Source organism: Typha angustifolia, chromosome 9 (assembly GCF_048772165.1).
Source record: "Typha angustifolia cultivar Huaian chromosome 9, ASM4877216v1, whole genome shotgun sequence".
Lineage (NCBI taxonomy): Eukaryota > Viridiplantae > Streptophyta > Magnoliopsida > Poales > Typhaceae > Typha > Typha angustifolia.
Window position 1 is genome coordinate 2,722,815 of NC_133247.1, and position 14,467 is coordinate 2,737,281.

A 14,467-nucleotide genomic window follows, 5' to 3' on the forward strand; every position below is an offset into this window, starting at 1 on the left:
AGTATTTTTTACTTTTTATTTAGAAAATAAAATATTAGAGAAAACTGATAGCTATAATAAATAGACTTTATTTAATATTAAATTTAGGGTTATAATTATGTGGATAAATAAGGTTTTAAAGGAGAGCTAGGTTGGTCAAAAGCCAAAACCTCTATCGTGTCGGCAAATACTTCGTTGCCGTTAACTACATTGCCGATAATAGGATAATGCACGGGGTATTTGCATAGAAGACCCTAAAGTTTTACGAAAAAGAACATTCATGGACAGCTGTTCCACCACTAACCTAGTCCGAGAAAAACTGACCCATAATCGCAAACTAACACTTGAAAATTAATATAATTCCAACATACCATCACTTGATTTATACAATAAAGACCCATTAGTGACTAGTTGGTAATAATTGGAAAGAAATCTAATTCAGAAATCTATATAACTTTCGGTTCCATCTCTTTCCTATTTTAGGTTTAGCCGGGGCCACTGTCGTTGCTTCTCCAACGCCAAAACCCCAATTGTTTCTAGGCTCTAAGCCTTCACGCCTCCGCAATCGGAAATCCGTGAAGCAAGCTCCGATTCTCCTCCGCTTCAAGCCTCTTCGTCGATTTCGATTTAAAAACGATACGATCCCATTGTTTGTCTCTGGAATTTTGGTTTGATTTGGATTTTATTCGGGGGATTCTAGGATTTCGTAACTGGATTGTGGTTGATGACCTATCGGGCAGAATCCGTAGATGATATTGTGGTTTGGAAGGCGGAGATGGGAGTAGATGAGAGGAATGGGGACTACGTGAGGTTGCCCCAATTAGAGGAGGTGGAGAATGGAGGTTGTGTGGGGTTGAAGTCCCGATCCTCGCAAAGTAAATGGTGTTCTTGGCGGTGGTGGGCGAAGGTGGTTTTTTTGTGCATTTGTGTTTTGGCCGGCGGGGCAGCTTTCGTGTTCCTCGCAGGCCCTGTGATCATTAAAAAGGTGCCTCTTTTCCCTTATATTCTTTTTTAATGTTGGATTAAGCTATGCCATGATCTAACATCTGTGGATAGCATTATTTTGTTCGTCTGGGTGATGGCTGCAATGAATTCCATGTTGATAAATAGAATCGATGCATTGTATGAGCTAAAATTGTGGTAGTGATTGCTAGTTAACATTCAAGAATAACAATTACAATGAAGGGGAAAAGGTATTGAAAATAATTACTAAGTGGTTAAGAGGGTGCTGAATATTCAATTAGAAAGCTCAGTACCTCTGTCTAAATGTGAGTATTAACCTCACCATCAATACTTTTCTATTTGGGAGAAAATGGGTGTGTATAAAGAATGTGTTCGTGATTACTAGGAAAATGTTGTTTTGACTCGAGAAATTTGTAAATTAACCCCTTTCAATACCTTGCCACTGTAAAACATAGTGATTATATGAAATTGGGAAATAATAGGCATATGGGTAATTAATTAATTACCTAATTGTATATTGTGGTTGTACTTTATTCTTTCAAAATAGTATGCTGCATGAGGTATGGTTTAACAATTCATGCAGTTTTTTGTTTATAACATTTTGCTGCCTTTTACCTTTGTTCGCCAATCACCCAACCTATTTAAACCCTTGTAACTTGTTTTAAAATTTTAAATTTCTGTCAACATGGCTATGAGGAACGAAACATGTTCACAACATCTGGATCAACTTACATGCATGCAATTCAGCTATACACTCTAGTACCTATTTTATAAGTGAAACATGCGGTTTCATCACTTCATGACATCAGTAAATCATATGCCTATGCCTAAACCAATTTTCTATTTTAGTGTTCTAATATGTGTGACGTCTTGAATCTTCGCAGGTGGTTATACCAACTCTTGATTGGGAGATGACAACATTTAGCACACCAATTCTTGCACTGATACTGTTTGCCTCTATTGCATTGTTTCCCAGTATATTGGTACCTTCTTCTCCTTGTATGTGGATAGCAGGGATGACATTTGGATATGGATATGGTTTTCTGCTAATTACGGGAGCAATAAGCATTGGCATGTCTTTGCCATTTTTTATTGGTTCTCTCTTCCATAAAAATTTACAAGTTAGCCTCTATTCCCCATAAGCTATTTCTTTTAAGCACGCCTTTCCTTCAAAAGAATGGTCAATTGTTAGTTCTAATCACTTTCTTTGTTTATTGTTGCACAGAGATGGCTGGAAAATTGGCCAAAGAAAGCAGCTATAATCAGACTGGCTGGTGAAGGAGATTGGTTTCACCAATTCAGGGCTGTTGCTTTACTCAGGATTTCTCCATTTCCATATCTTATTTTCAATTATGCATCTGTGGCTACAAATGTTGAATATGGTCCTTATATATGTGGCTCAATGGTTGGAACAGTGCACGAAACATTTATTACGATCTACAGGTTTGGTATTCTCATCATAGCTGATTTTTTTTTAAAAGTTAATATGAGTTCTATTAACGAGAAGATTATCTTTCTCTAATTTATTTCTTGAGACAGTTCAAATTATGAAAGTAAATTCATTTATTTCTTTCCCATGTAGCGAACTAGTCATATGCTTTATTATAGTTGATTTGAGATTATCAAGGTGCAGTTTAGGCATAATCAGTCAATTGTATGTCATATTTTTGATATGGCTTACCTCAATCTAAGCTAGTTTTCTCTTGTATGGCATAATGAAACTACATTTATGTAGCATGATTTGCTGATTTATGTGACTGTCTAAAATCTTAATGCTCTTGAATAAGATTGAAAAGTAGTTTCTAATATTCATTTCTTTGTCCACTCCTTGCCTAGGCTGATATTACAATCTTCATTTTCTCGTTTGCTCCTTGCTGTGAGTAAGAGAATGCTTCTCTTTTAGAGGCTTTTCATCACTAAGGAACTTGTCTTCATCGGGTTATGCTACATGGTATCTCTTTTAGGCTCTTTACTTGATGGGGCTTGAACATGACTGAGTCATTAATGCAAATCTAGTATGAACGCAATGTTTTGAAGAACAATTGATCCAAACAAGTAACTAAAGAAAAATATAGTAAGTAATAACTAATAAGAAGTTAATTGATTAAAATGATCACTACTAGATGGAAGGAGAGAAAACCACTCAGATAAAGCAGTAGCTTCCTCAACTCTCAAATAGGTACGTTAATAGTAGAAAATATCTAAAATATGGTGTAAAGAAAGATTTTAGAGTTCAGGTTTACCAATAAATAGAATAGTAGTGCTTTTACTTTGAAATCAAGTCCTCTTCACGTCCGGGTACTCAAAAATTCTTTCACTACTGGAATCTTCTGGACAGTAGCAGTAACCAACGAAATAGTAGAGATTGAAGGAAAGAGGTTTAGAGAGGAAGTAGAAGAGATTAGAGAAGAATCTTAAGACAGAGTAGGAGAAAGGGAGAGAAAGAAAGAGAGAGAAGAAGAAGACTGCAGAAAAGAAAATAAGAGATTTCAAATAAATCTTGTTCCAAATCGTGCCTTGTTTTTCATGCGATAACTCTTAAATAGGTTAACAACTTTGATTCTAACTGATTCTAATAGGAACTTATTTCCTAATAGGACTCTAATTGATCATCTTACCTAAATTGACTAATCTAATTTAGGTAATAAATCAATGTGGACATCCCTCACATATAAGCTTACCATAACTATCAATTGAAATTTTAATATGAATTCATTTCCTAATAGGATCTTAATTGATTAAGTCTTACCTAAATTGACTAACTCAATTTAGGTAATAACTCAATGCGGACATCCCCGCATATAGGCTTACCATATTTATCAATCGACTAATTCAATTGATCATTTGAATTAAAAATCAACTCAACAAATTAAATGAAGATAAGTTGAGTCTAATTAGACCAAAATTGGACTCAAGCAACTTTATTTTGGTCAAATTGAAGATGATGCCCATATCAGTCATTGATGCAAAGATATGCATAATTGATCATTGATGCATCAATTGGAAGTATCTGAAAAATCTGTGTTTAGGGTAGATTATCTATAATTCAAGTTTTGGAGTTAGCTACTTTAACTCTTCACTTGGTCATAAACAGTTCAGTTTTGGAGCCCCTGTCAGTGAGTCAGATATCCACATATTCTTTTCTTTTGCATTTCCTTTTTTCGTCCCTTAGGAGTTATGCTATTTAGTATCAAGAATATTGCTCATTGATCTCTTTAAGTAACATGAAATCACATAATATTCTGTTAACAATTGCTGGAAAACACCATAGATGTTCTTCCAGCCTTGTTAATGATGATGGACAGGGATGATCAACATTACTGATTGTAAAGGAAGTCGTGATGCTCCTATATAGTGTACTTAATAGTGCCAAAGTACCAAAAACTTATTGAAGAATAAAAAAAAAATTGTGCATTTGCACTACTAAAACTTTTAAGAATTTAATGGATATTGGTTACGCTCAAGTATATTTTGAAGAAAAAGCATTGAAATTGTGTTCAGCTATCTGAGGAAAAAATTCAGGAGGTTGTTTTAAGCAGCAGCAGAGGCAAACATAAAAAGGATGAGATATATTCACTGGTGTTCTAGGTCGTAATGCTTCAATGCCACCTTGACCATGCAGTATCGTCTTACTGGGAATGATCCAACTTAAAAGTGGCAATCTACTCACACTCATCCGATCATCAAAGCCTTCTTTTTATGTCACCTTCCATGCTGCACAGTATTCTAACTTCACTACTAAATTCTTCGATTCAATAAATTAACTTTCATGGTTGTACACCACCCTACCATTTTTCAGTTCTATCAGATTAGGTGCAGGTTGAAGAATAAAGGATCTGTGATTCACATTGAATGTGGGTCACTCTGAGTATGTCTTTCATTTAAAGAATTAGATATTCAGAAAGCTGTTTAAGCTATCTGAACTCATTCTATATGTCAAGAAGTTTGCCATTATCCCATGACTCCATCTTCATGGTTCTTAGAACTTTTTCTTTATTAGTCTTATACCTCTTTTCAGTTGAGCATTCTGAAGGAGTTTATTCTCAAGCTCAAGCCCCATGTGCTCCTCTCTGCAGAGTCCTGGAGGGTTTATCTCATATTGTAGAAAAAGATGCTGTTTGATTTGATGCTCTTTGTACTGTTACGGAATGTGACCCCATAATACCTCTGACAGATTACATAGGCCACTAAAACATGTTTATATACTTGGAGCACAGCTAGGAAGCACTTGCACTTTTCGTAAATCTCTGACTGCCAAATTACACACTTCACTTATGTCCCAGTGACAACTTGATTTATTCGTCCGGTTCCTTTCTAATTTGGATTACGTGCATGCTCTTTTAAATAGTAAGAACGGTATCCTGATTTGCAAGTTGTAACCATGTTTTGTTTGCTTTGGTTCTTTATCACTTGGAAGAACAGTGGGCGATTGCTTCGTAGCTTGGCCGATGCAACCAGCCAAGGTGGTTTTCTGTCAGTACAGCAGATCATTTACGATGGCATTGGCTTCTTGGTAACTGCAGCTGCTACTGCAGCCATTACTATCTATGCCAAGAAGGCTCTTCATACACTCCAAGTAGAGGATGAGCTCAGTTAGGTGAAAGCATTGGAAGGGCCTGCGTTGCAGACCAGTTACTACATGTCTATATCTTCCTTTTGTTGACAAGTGGTAAATTAATGTGGTGGATGAGTCTGGAATTTGTGTATACTACATTACTACTGGCTAGTTGCAATTGCAAAAGGAAAAAGGAAAGGATAATTTTTTTTTTCTTTTCATTTCACTTGAAATTTGAGAGAGAGAGAGAGAGAGTAAAATTATATGTTGTTCTTTGTATTTACCCAATATTACTTCTTTGTAAATGCAAAATACCCCTTCAGTTGACAAGTTAAGAACAGTGTGTTTGCTGAATAGATCTTCAATTATTCTTTTGGCAATTAGATTCTCGATCAGATTTCTTTTGTGTACCAAGTAGTGTGAATGTTTTATCCTAATATTATTTAATAATATGCAACAGGACACATCCACGGTAGTATTATAAGATATGAATGCATGCATCCGAGTAGCCTACCCCAATATACAATGGAAAAGAACAAAGAAAAGCATAAATACAGCTGTACACCACACCGACATTATGAACTGTTTATAAGCTATGACATGGCAGCATCTTGGTAGTTGGGTGAGAAGTAGATAAAGAAGCTCCAATGGCTTAGATGCTGCCATGTCGAGCAGTTTGGAGAAAGGTAAATGCTACGTATAGTGGCCTTATAAATACACGGTGGCAATTATAACGGGATTTTTACATAATTCATTAAGATATTAATATTGTCACTATTTTTTTTTTCTCGCACTTTAAGAATTAACATTATAGTTAAATTTTAACAGAATAATTTTAGTATATAATTATTAAAGTTAATGAATACATGTAATAACTAAAAATACCCTTTCTTTTAGGTTTAGAGTGTAAACTATTTATCAATAATATTTTTTTCTCACATAAAATAAGATTTATTTCATCGTGCTATGGTATTAGGTGTAATATTAAGTAGTGTTTGGACTAATTTTATAATTTATATAAAGGTAAAATAGTCTTCTTTTTTAATCTTAGTTGTATTTTAATTAATATTTTTAAAAGAGCTTAATAATTTTGGTGGCAATTATGATAGTTTAAAAGTTTTCAATGACAATTAAGTAAAAAATTCTAATATTTAATTGAGTACTTAGTTAATAATAATTATCTTTTTATTATACTTTTACTCTATTAATTAAACAACAAAAGACCAAAGCACTAATCAGAAAGGGCAATTTTATACAATGTAGTCTTTAATCATACTCATAAATTAAGAGTCATTTATGTCAAATGCCCGCATAAATTAATGCAAAGTAAAATAGAAGGCTTTTATTTGCGCTATTACTCTTTGGGCAAAGGGCAATTTATGGGGAAAATTAAGCCTGCCATCGTTACTCTTTTTCCTTGCAAATTGCAATCCATGATCGTAATGAATAGATGCACAAGTTTTAGAAAATTATTGATTGAGTCATCAATTTTTAAAAAATTTCTCATATTTAACAAATTTTTATATAAATTATTGATCTAATTAGTAACTTATATTTTAAAATTACTCGCTGAGTCAGTAATTTTTAAAAATACGTAATTTTATATTTAAATTTTAAATATAAATAAGTAAAATAAATATTTTGGAGGACTAATCTGGTTAAAAGCTGATAATGAACTGACTCAGTCGGTAACTTTAAAATATAAGTTACTAATTATATCAATAATTTATATAATAATTTGTTAAATATGAGAAATTTTTTAAAAATTGATGACTCAATCAACGATTTTTAAATACAAATAATTTTATATTTTAAATTTAAGATAAATTAAACATATTTAAAATAATTAAAAAGTAAAGTAAATAGTTTAAAGCTCTAATTTTTCTTCGTCAGTCTTCTTATGTTCATGGATTTGTAGTACGTTTGAGTGTCAACTAGTCCAGGCGAATTTCGAAAACCATCAATAGCAAAGCGAGATGCACTTGATTTCCCTTTGTCGGCAAGTCTTGTCCGTATATTTCTAGTGCATCGATGGGGTCAACTGTTTTAGCTTTAGATGTATCATCTTTGGCATCTCTTTTCACGACACGTCCCTCTCCTGCAACCCCTGCGATCATTTTGTATGCGGTGTTTATTATGGATATATATATGTCCTATATCATTCTTTAGTATAACCAAGTAGTAACAGTGATGAATTCCTCTATAAAGAACATGGGATAAACGAATGAAACATGAACCAATTTTCCACGTAGCCTAGGTACTACTCTTCACTATCACCATCTTTGTCATCTTCCATCATAATCTTTTGACCTGTCTCATGGCATCTTTTAAGCATAAAACTACTCGTAAACATATCCAAACTGCCGATAATATGGAAGAAAACTCGGCTCTTGATATCACTGCAATCTGCTGTTATTAATTGTTCCTTTAACTCTGTTGAGGACATTAATGGAATGCAGAAAAGAGCAATGCTTCTGCATACTCTGCTACGAAAACAGAACAACCACTTGGTTGATTTCTCTTGTAGATCTTGCCATGAAAACAAAAGGATTTGCTAGGAAATTCCAGTAACCAAATGCAAGAGGGGGTGTGAATGGATCAATAGAGCCAAAACTATAACTCTAAAGCAATGCATGGCATCATAGGATCAGGACACTCGTCCTTGCCCTTTTGTGCAAACTTTGGCCCACCAGTGGCGTGAACACGAAGTCTTTTTTTTGAAAAAAATTCCATTTATTTATCCCACTGTGGTGACTTTGGAAGCAGTACGCCAGGCCGAAGCAATGGGCTTTCATTGTTAACTGAGGCGAATATTAATTTGTCTTCTTGATCATTCCACTGGAAAGGGGGGGCATCATGCCCTTTTTTCCTTTCCTCTGGCCTCTGGGTTTGTTAAGCTTGCTGGGTTTAGAAAGACTAATATTTGCACATCAACCTCGTATTTTCAGATATCGCTACTAAAAATAAATTGACTTCTAGTAAAGAATATTCTCTCAATTCAAAATATCGTTTTCAATAAGAGAATATTTTGGAATCATACAGTTCTAAACTTTTACAACTAGCTAAGAGCTATTCATCGTTGTTTCCTTCCCTTAATCATATACTCTCTAATTAATTGGCGACAAAGCCGACCCGTCCTCGTTGTTGGGCCGTGTAAGCTACGAGTTCTCTTGCTACCTATCAAATATCAATCAATCTATCCTTTTGCTCTTTGGACCGAACAGCACAACAGCATAAAACGCATCTCTTCTTCCTCGTTTTTTTCCCCCTCCTTTTGCTCCAAAAACCAACGTAGCCTTTTCCACGCATTCAATTCAATGATCCATCATCTCTTTTCATCTCCTTTCTTTCCGATCCATTTGCTTTCCCTTTAAATAGACCAACTGATTAAACCCACCTCCGTTTTCTATTTTTTTGCGAAATGGTCCCTCTCTTCTTTGATGGCGGTTGGTGTGAACATTGAATGCCTGATACCATCTCCAGCAACAACTAGGAAGAAGAGAGTCTTCATCACTACCATTCACTTCTCCTGCACCATTTAATTGACGAAGATCTCTCTCTCTCTCTCTCTCTCTCTCTCTCTCTCTCTCTCTCTCTCTCTCTCTCTCTCTCTCTCTCTCAGGAGGGAGAGGAATAAATGTGGAACAGTAAAGAGAAAGCCAAGGCTTGGCCATGTGATTTATATATTTAATAATTAATCAACCACCTGAGTCCTTTCTTCCCACCACCATTTAATACCACTCCGCCAAAAGCATTCACCTACTCTTGTATGCTTACTGCTACTAATACTACTACTAAATACGCCTTACAGCGGGGATGTTTACGGCGGTGACCGCACACCAACCCGTCGCTGCGGTAGCTGGTTGCCGTAACCGCCGGGTAAGATGACGCTCCTCCTCCTCCGCCGTTGTCTCTTCCGTTTGCTCTTCCTCGCCTTGTTGACGGCGTGGCGGCTGTCTACGGCGGAGGCGGCGACGGCGGCGGAGAGAGAGGTTCTGCTGGAGTTCAAGGGTAACGTCACCTCGGACCCCGGCGGGGCCCTCGCAACGTGGACAGCAGCGGCCGGAAGCGACCCCTGCCGGGACTTCGTTGGGGTCACGTGCAACCCCGCCGGCGGCGTCGAGAAGGTACTGATCCACAGCGCGGACCTCGCTGGAACCCTAGCTGCCTCCCTCTCCCGCCTCCCGTCCCTCCAGATCCTCTCCCTATTCGGCAACCGCTTCTCCGGCGGAATACCGCCGGAGTTCGTAGCCCTTTCCGGAACCCTACACAAGCTAAACCTGAGCCGTAACGCCCTCTCCGGCGCAGTCCCGGAGTACCTCGGCGGCTTCCCGGGGCTCCGTCTGCTCGACCTCTCCTATAACGCCTTCTCCGGCGAGATTTCGCCGGAGCTCTTCAAGAACTGCGTCAAGACCCGGTTCGTGTCGCTCGCGCACAACGATCTCTCCGGTCCCGTCCCCGACTCGATCGGAAACTGCTCCAAGCTCGTGGGATTCGACTTTTCCTACAACAACCTCACCGGAGAGTTCCCGTCCCAGATCTGCGAGCCCCCGGACATCAACTACGTCTCACTTAGGAGCAATTCGCTCTTGGGATCCGTCGCCGATAAGGTTTCGACGTGCAGAAGCTTGGATCTTTTCGACATCGGGAGCAATTTCTTCTCCGGGTCAGTGCCTTTGGAGCTGCTTAGCCTCAAGAACATCACCTATTTCAACGCCTCTTCGAATGATTTCGTCGGGGAGATTCCAGAGATCACGTCGTGTGGTGAGAGACTAGGTTACTTCGATGTCTCCGGGAATGGTCTCGATGGTGGGATTCCGGCGAGCATTGCGAACTGCCGGGCATTGCGGTTCTTGGATTTAGGGTCTAACAATCTCAGCGGAAGCATCCCGACCGCCATCGGAAGTTTGAAGTCTCTCTCCGTGCTCAGGCTAGGGGACAATGCCGGTATTGATGGTCTAATTCCAGTGGAGCTTGGAGATATCGAGCTGCTTCAGGTACTGGACCTGAAAAATCTCGAGCTTTCCGGCGAGATCCCGAGCTCTCTGAGCCAATGCCGCTTCCTTCTTGAGCTGTGAGTAATTCATTTGCAAACAACTATAACGACTCAATCCAGAAGACCATTTCTTTCATGAATCAATAAAAAGCTTAGGTCTTTGCTTTGTGCAGGGATTTGTCTGGCAGCGGATTAGAGGGAGGAATCCCTGATTCTTTCTACAACTTCACCTACCTCAAGCATCTTGATCTGCAAAGAAACCGCCTCAATGGGAGCATCCCCTCAACCCTGGGCCAGCTTGCCAATCTCGAATTCCTTGACCTCTCGGAGAATTCACTCTCGGGAGCCATTCTTCCATCTCTGGGAAGTCTTACTCTACTGACCCATTTCAATGTGTCCTATAACGATCTCTCCGGCACCATCCCTTCTTCTCCCACCCTTCAACAGTTCGGATTCTCAGCTTTCATGCATAATCCGTTGTTATGTGGCCCTCCTTTGAACAATGTCTGCGGGGGAACACCCGGCTCCCGGAGAACGAGGCTCCTTAGTGTCTCTGCTATAGTGGCCATTGTTGCTGCCTCTGTTATCCTTGTAGGGATCTGTGTAGTGACTGTTATGAACATCCGAGCATATAGGAAGAAGGGAGGGGTGGAAGAGGTCCTGATCTCCGAGAGCACGCCTCCGGCGTCCATGGGCTCGAATGCGATCCTCGGAAAGTTGGTTCTTTTCAGCAAGAGCTTACCTTCCAAGTACGAAGATTGGGAAGCGGGGACTAAGGCTCTGCTCGATAAGAACTGCTTAATTGGTGGTGGATCTATCGGGACGGTGTACAAGGCCAGCTTCGAGAGCGGTATCTCCATTGCTGTGAAGAAGCTGGAGACACTTGGGAGAATCAGGAACCAGGATGAGTTCGAGCAGGAGATGGGCCGGCTCGGTAGCATCAGGCATCCGAATCTGGTCGCTTTCCAAGGCTACTACTGGTCATCCACAATGCAGTTGATTCTTTCCGAGTTCGTTCCTAATGGGAATCTCTATGATCACCTCCATGGAACTCGCCACTCCTACTCTGGAAGCAGCAGCAGTGGAGGCAGGGGTGAGCTGTTCTGGTCCAGGAGGTTTAATATAGCTCTAGGGACGGCCAGGGCAATTGCTTATCTTCACCATGACTGCAGGCCACAAGTCCTGCATCTCAATATCAAGTCTACTAACGTATTGTTAGACGAGAGTTATGAAGCTAAGCTATCAGATTATGGATTGGGGAAGTTGTTGCCCATTCTCGGTAGCTATGATTTGACCAAGTTTCATACGGCAGTTGGGTATGTAGCACCAGAATTAGCTTCGCAGAGCTTGAGATACAGCGATAAATGTGATGTCTATAGCTTTGGGGTAGTTCTGCTCGAGATCGTGACAGGAAGGAAGCCGGTGGAAAGCGAGGGAGCAGCGAAGGTGGTGGTGCTGCGTGATTATGTGCGAGAACTTTTGGAGGATGGCACTGCATCTGACTGCTTCGATCGGAACCTGAGGGCATTTGTAGAAACTGAATTGATTCAGGTACTCAAATTGGGGTTGGTATGCACGTCGGAGGCTCCATCAAAGCGGCCAAGTATGGCAGAAGTCGTCCAGTTTCTGGAATCAGTTAAAACCAATTCATGATCCCTGCAAGTAAATATTTGAATCAAAATTGATTTCTGGCCTACCTGGCCTTCAATGCAATGGGAAGGAAGACAAGGACTAACGAGAGAAAACAGAAGACATCTTCGGCCTAGAACAAAGATAAAGATTGAATTCTTTCTTTTCATTCTTTAATCTTTCAACCATTGCTGTTGCATTTGTTACATGAAATTTACTTTATTTTGTAAGAAAACCCTATTTTTGTTACAATAGCAATTCCTTCTTCTTCCCTCTCCTTCTTCATTCAGTGATTAATATTGATTTTGTGTCATTGCAGTAAAAGATTTTTAATCCTCTTATATAGCCTTGTATGAATAATGAATATATTATATATCAGACACACAGGAAACATAAGGGGAGTTGGTATTAGGCTTGCAGTTCCACCAAATGGGAATAGTTGAACGAGAACAGTTTGATCAAGAGGTAGCTCATCTAACCCACAAATGCCCTACTTTATATAACCAGTGCCTGTGATCTACAACTCTAAACCGGGATTCGTCTTTAACACTATACCACAAATGGCAGAGGAGATGGAAAGCCTAGAGTTTCATCCTCAGCAAAGAGTCAGGCAGCAGATTTCAGTTCCATATCTTTGGGAGCTGAAACCTGGCACACCAAAAAGAGAGTGGATTTCCAAGCCAACGACGACAATCTCAGTTCCATCTCCAGCTAAACTTGTTGTGAGTGTTCCCTTCCTGTGGGAAGAAGAACCTGGGAAGCCATTGGTCCAGTTATCTCAGCAATTTCCAGACTCGTCAACAATATATTCGTCGCAGATGCTTGACGGCTTATCTCCGTCGAGGTGCTCATTAAATCCTTTTATCACTGAAGACGAGGACTATTCTGAAGGATTCAATCTCGAGGGTTTCTCTTTTCATATCGGTAACGATGCATCTGGTGCAGATCCTTCCCTTACTAATTGTCAAGTTGCATCAGTAACAGCTCCAGCAGCTGCTAACTTGCATCAGTCTCTACCAAATTCCTTTACTTCCCGGGAAAAATTAAGTGAAGACAGCTCAAACAGGCATGAGACATGGTACTCACTATCGGAAACTGATGGACATAGTAGCTCAAGCAGCTCAACCACACAGAATGATGGTGGTGATGCATCAGTTCTGGAGTTCCTTTTCCCTTTATCTTCTCCTGAAGTAGCTTTCATTAATAAGGTCTCTAAGCAAGATAGAGCAACTACTGAACCGGAACCAGTGTTTAAGAACAACTATGTCAATAAACCAAGGCCTTTGGCGAAGAGGACAGTGACTCTTGGAGAACTCATCGAGTTAAGCCGCAAGTTGAGCTACAGAAGGAAAACAGTTGATGTCAAGGAGAAAAATCCTTCAATGGTAATTATCTCAACTGTAGATTTTTTTAATATATTTCTTCTAAGACAATTAAAACTCTTCTACTTGGAATCTAGCGAGCTCTTGAAAGGCTAACCTAAATTATTACTTTAATGAACCCATTAATAAATTTCACATGTATATTTCTTGATGTTCGAGATCAAGTACTGGTATTCGCAAAGGTATCATGCTCAATTTAACCCAGAAACTCTGATTGCATTCGGCGGCAGTTACTGAGGTTATTATCATAATTTTCTCTTCTTTTTCTTTCCCTTTCCCTTGTTGTATTGCAGGAACTCACCATGAAGAGTCTGATCGCATGCTTCCCGTTCGTCATCAGTAGCAAAAAATGATAGTGCATTCGCTACACGCTGGTGAGGCGGAAAAGAGGAGTAGATGAGAGTTAGAGTTGAAGATGTTCACAAGTCGCAAGACTATTTGCTTCTCTTTCAAGTCCACAGAGATGTCCTCTTCGGTGTTGTGATTCTAAATCCAGAAACTAGCAACATCTAGATTGATGTAATTATTTATATTCAACGAGTTATTATGAGGAGACCCATTGTGAAATGCTTGCCAGGATGTAATCCTAAAAGTGGGATCTTGCTAATTAAGAACAATTGCGGGTTTAACTCATAGTGTTACTGTGCAACCTATTTACTATATAAGAAATTGAAGTGTACCCCATTTGACTATAGAGGAAATAGTGGAATTTTCAACAATGTACGATGTTGTTTAATTGGCAACGTAAATCTGTAAATTTTGTAGACAGGGAGAAAATAATTAACTAAGTTAGGTGAAATCTTGCTGATTTCTTAAATCAAACAATAAAAATTAAAAATGTTAAACATAAAACGCTAGAAGGAGGGCTTGAACCTCCGACCTTGTGGTTAACAGCCACACGCTCTAACCAACTGAGCTATTCCAGCTTTAGGATCTGAGTTATTTATAAAATATAAATCTTAG

General features: G+C 39.1%; 3 protein-coding genes and 1 non-coding gene across 5 annotated transcripts; 3 read left to right on the forward strand and 1 right to left on the reverse strand.

The window, feature by feature from the left end:
• The first annotated feature begins 446 nt into the window (after positions 1-446).
• On the forward strand, positions 447-5,880 carry LOC140767301 (uncharacterized). The gene is made up of 4 exons (XM_073107158.1): positions 447-964; positions 1,827-2,063; positions 2,168-2,385; positions 5,365-5,880. Exons 1-4 carry the CDS (start codon positions 704-706, stop codon positions 5,537-5,539), a joined length of 891 nt encoding a protein of 296 aa, XP_072963259.1. The 5' UTR covers positions 447-703; the 3' UTR covers positions 5,540-5,880.
• A 2,742-nt stretch (positions 5,881-8,622) lies between these two features.
• LOC140767289 (uncharacterized) lies at positions 8,623-12,393 on the forward strand. The gene is made up of 2 exons (XM_073107140.1): positions 8,623-10,571; positions 10,667-12,393. Exons 1-2 carry the CDS (start codon positions 9,382-9,384, stop codon positions 12,144-12,146), a joined length of 2,670 nt encoding a protein of 889 aa, XP_072963241.1. The 5' UTR covers positions 8,623-9,381; the 3' UTR covers positions 12,147-12,393.
• A 55-nt stretch (positions 12,394-12,448) lies between these two features.
• Positions 12,449-14,179, forward strand: LOC140767291 (uncharacterized). 2 transcript variants are annotated; one of them, XM_073107142.1, is made up of 3 exons: positions 12,449-12,587; positions 12,690-13,507; positions 13,798-14,179. In XM_073107142.1, exons 2-3 carry the CDS (start codon positions 12,695-12,697, stop codon positions 13,855-13,857), a joined length of 873 nt encoding a protein of 290 aa, XP_072963243.1. In that variant the 5' UTR covers positions 12,449-12,587; positions 12,690-12,694; the 3' UTR covers positions 13,858-14,179. The 2 variants fall into 2 exon arrangements, with proteins under 2 accessions (XP_072963243.1, XP_072963242.1); XM_073107141.1 differs by lacking the exon at positions 12,449-12,587 and having other exon boundaries at positions 12,607-13,507.
• A 177-nt stretch (positions 14,180-14,356) lies between these two features.
• TRNAN-GUU (transfer RNA asparagine (anticodon GUU)) lies at positions 14,357-14,430 on the reverse strand. The gene has a single exon. It is a non-coding gene; the product is annotated as a tRNA-Asn (tRNA).
• Positions 14,431-14,467: the final 37 nt, after the last annotated feature.

What these genes read in the sequence shown, in the direction of transcription:
- LOC140767301 (XM_073107158.1), top strand. Translation starts at nt 704, where the DNA reads ATGACCTATCGGGCAGAATCCGTAGATGATATTGTGGTTTGGAAGGCG. An exon ending in GCCCTGTGATCATTAAAAAG is followed by an intron (nt 965 to 1,826) that starts GTGCCTCTTTTC and finishes GAATCTTCGCAG; the next exon opens with GTGGTTATACCAACTCTTGA. An exon ending in ACATTTATTACGATCTACAG is followed by an intron (nt 2,386 to 5,364) that starts GTTTGGTATTCT and finishes TTGGAAGAACAG; the next exon opens with TGGGCGATTGCTTCGTAGCT.
- LOC140767289 (XM_073107140.1), top strand. Translation starts at nt 9,382, where the DNA reads ATGACGCTCCTCCTCCTCCGCCGTTGTCTCTTCCGTTTGCTCTTCCTC. An exon ending in TGCCGCTTCCTTCTTGAGCT is followed by an intron (nt 10,572 to 10,666) that starts GTGAGTAATTCA and finishes TGCTTTGTGCAG; the next exon opens with GGATTTGTCTGGCAGCGGAT.
- LOC140767291 (XM_073107141.1), top strand. Translation starts at nt 12,683, where the DNA reads ATGGCAGAGGAGATGGAAAGCCTAGAGTTTCATCCTCAGCAAAGAGTC. An exon ending in AGGAGAAAAATCCTTCAATG is followed by an intron (nt 13,508 to 13,797) that starts GTAATTATCTCA and finishes GTTGTATTGCAG; the next exon opens with GAACTCACCATGAAGAGTCT.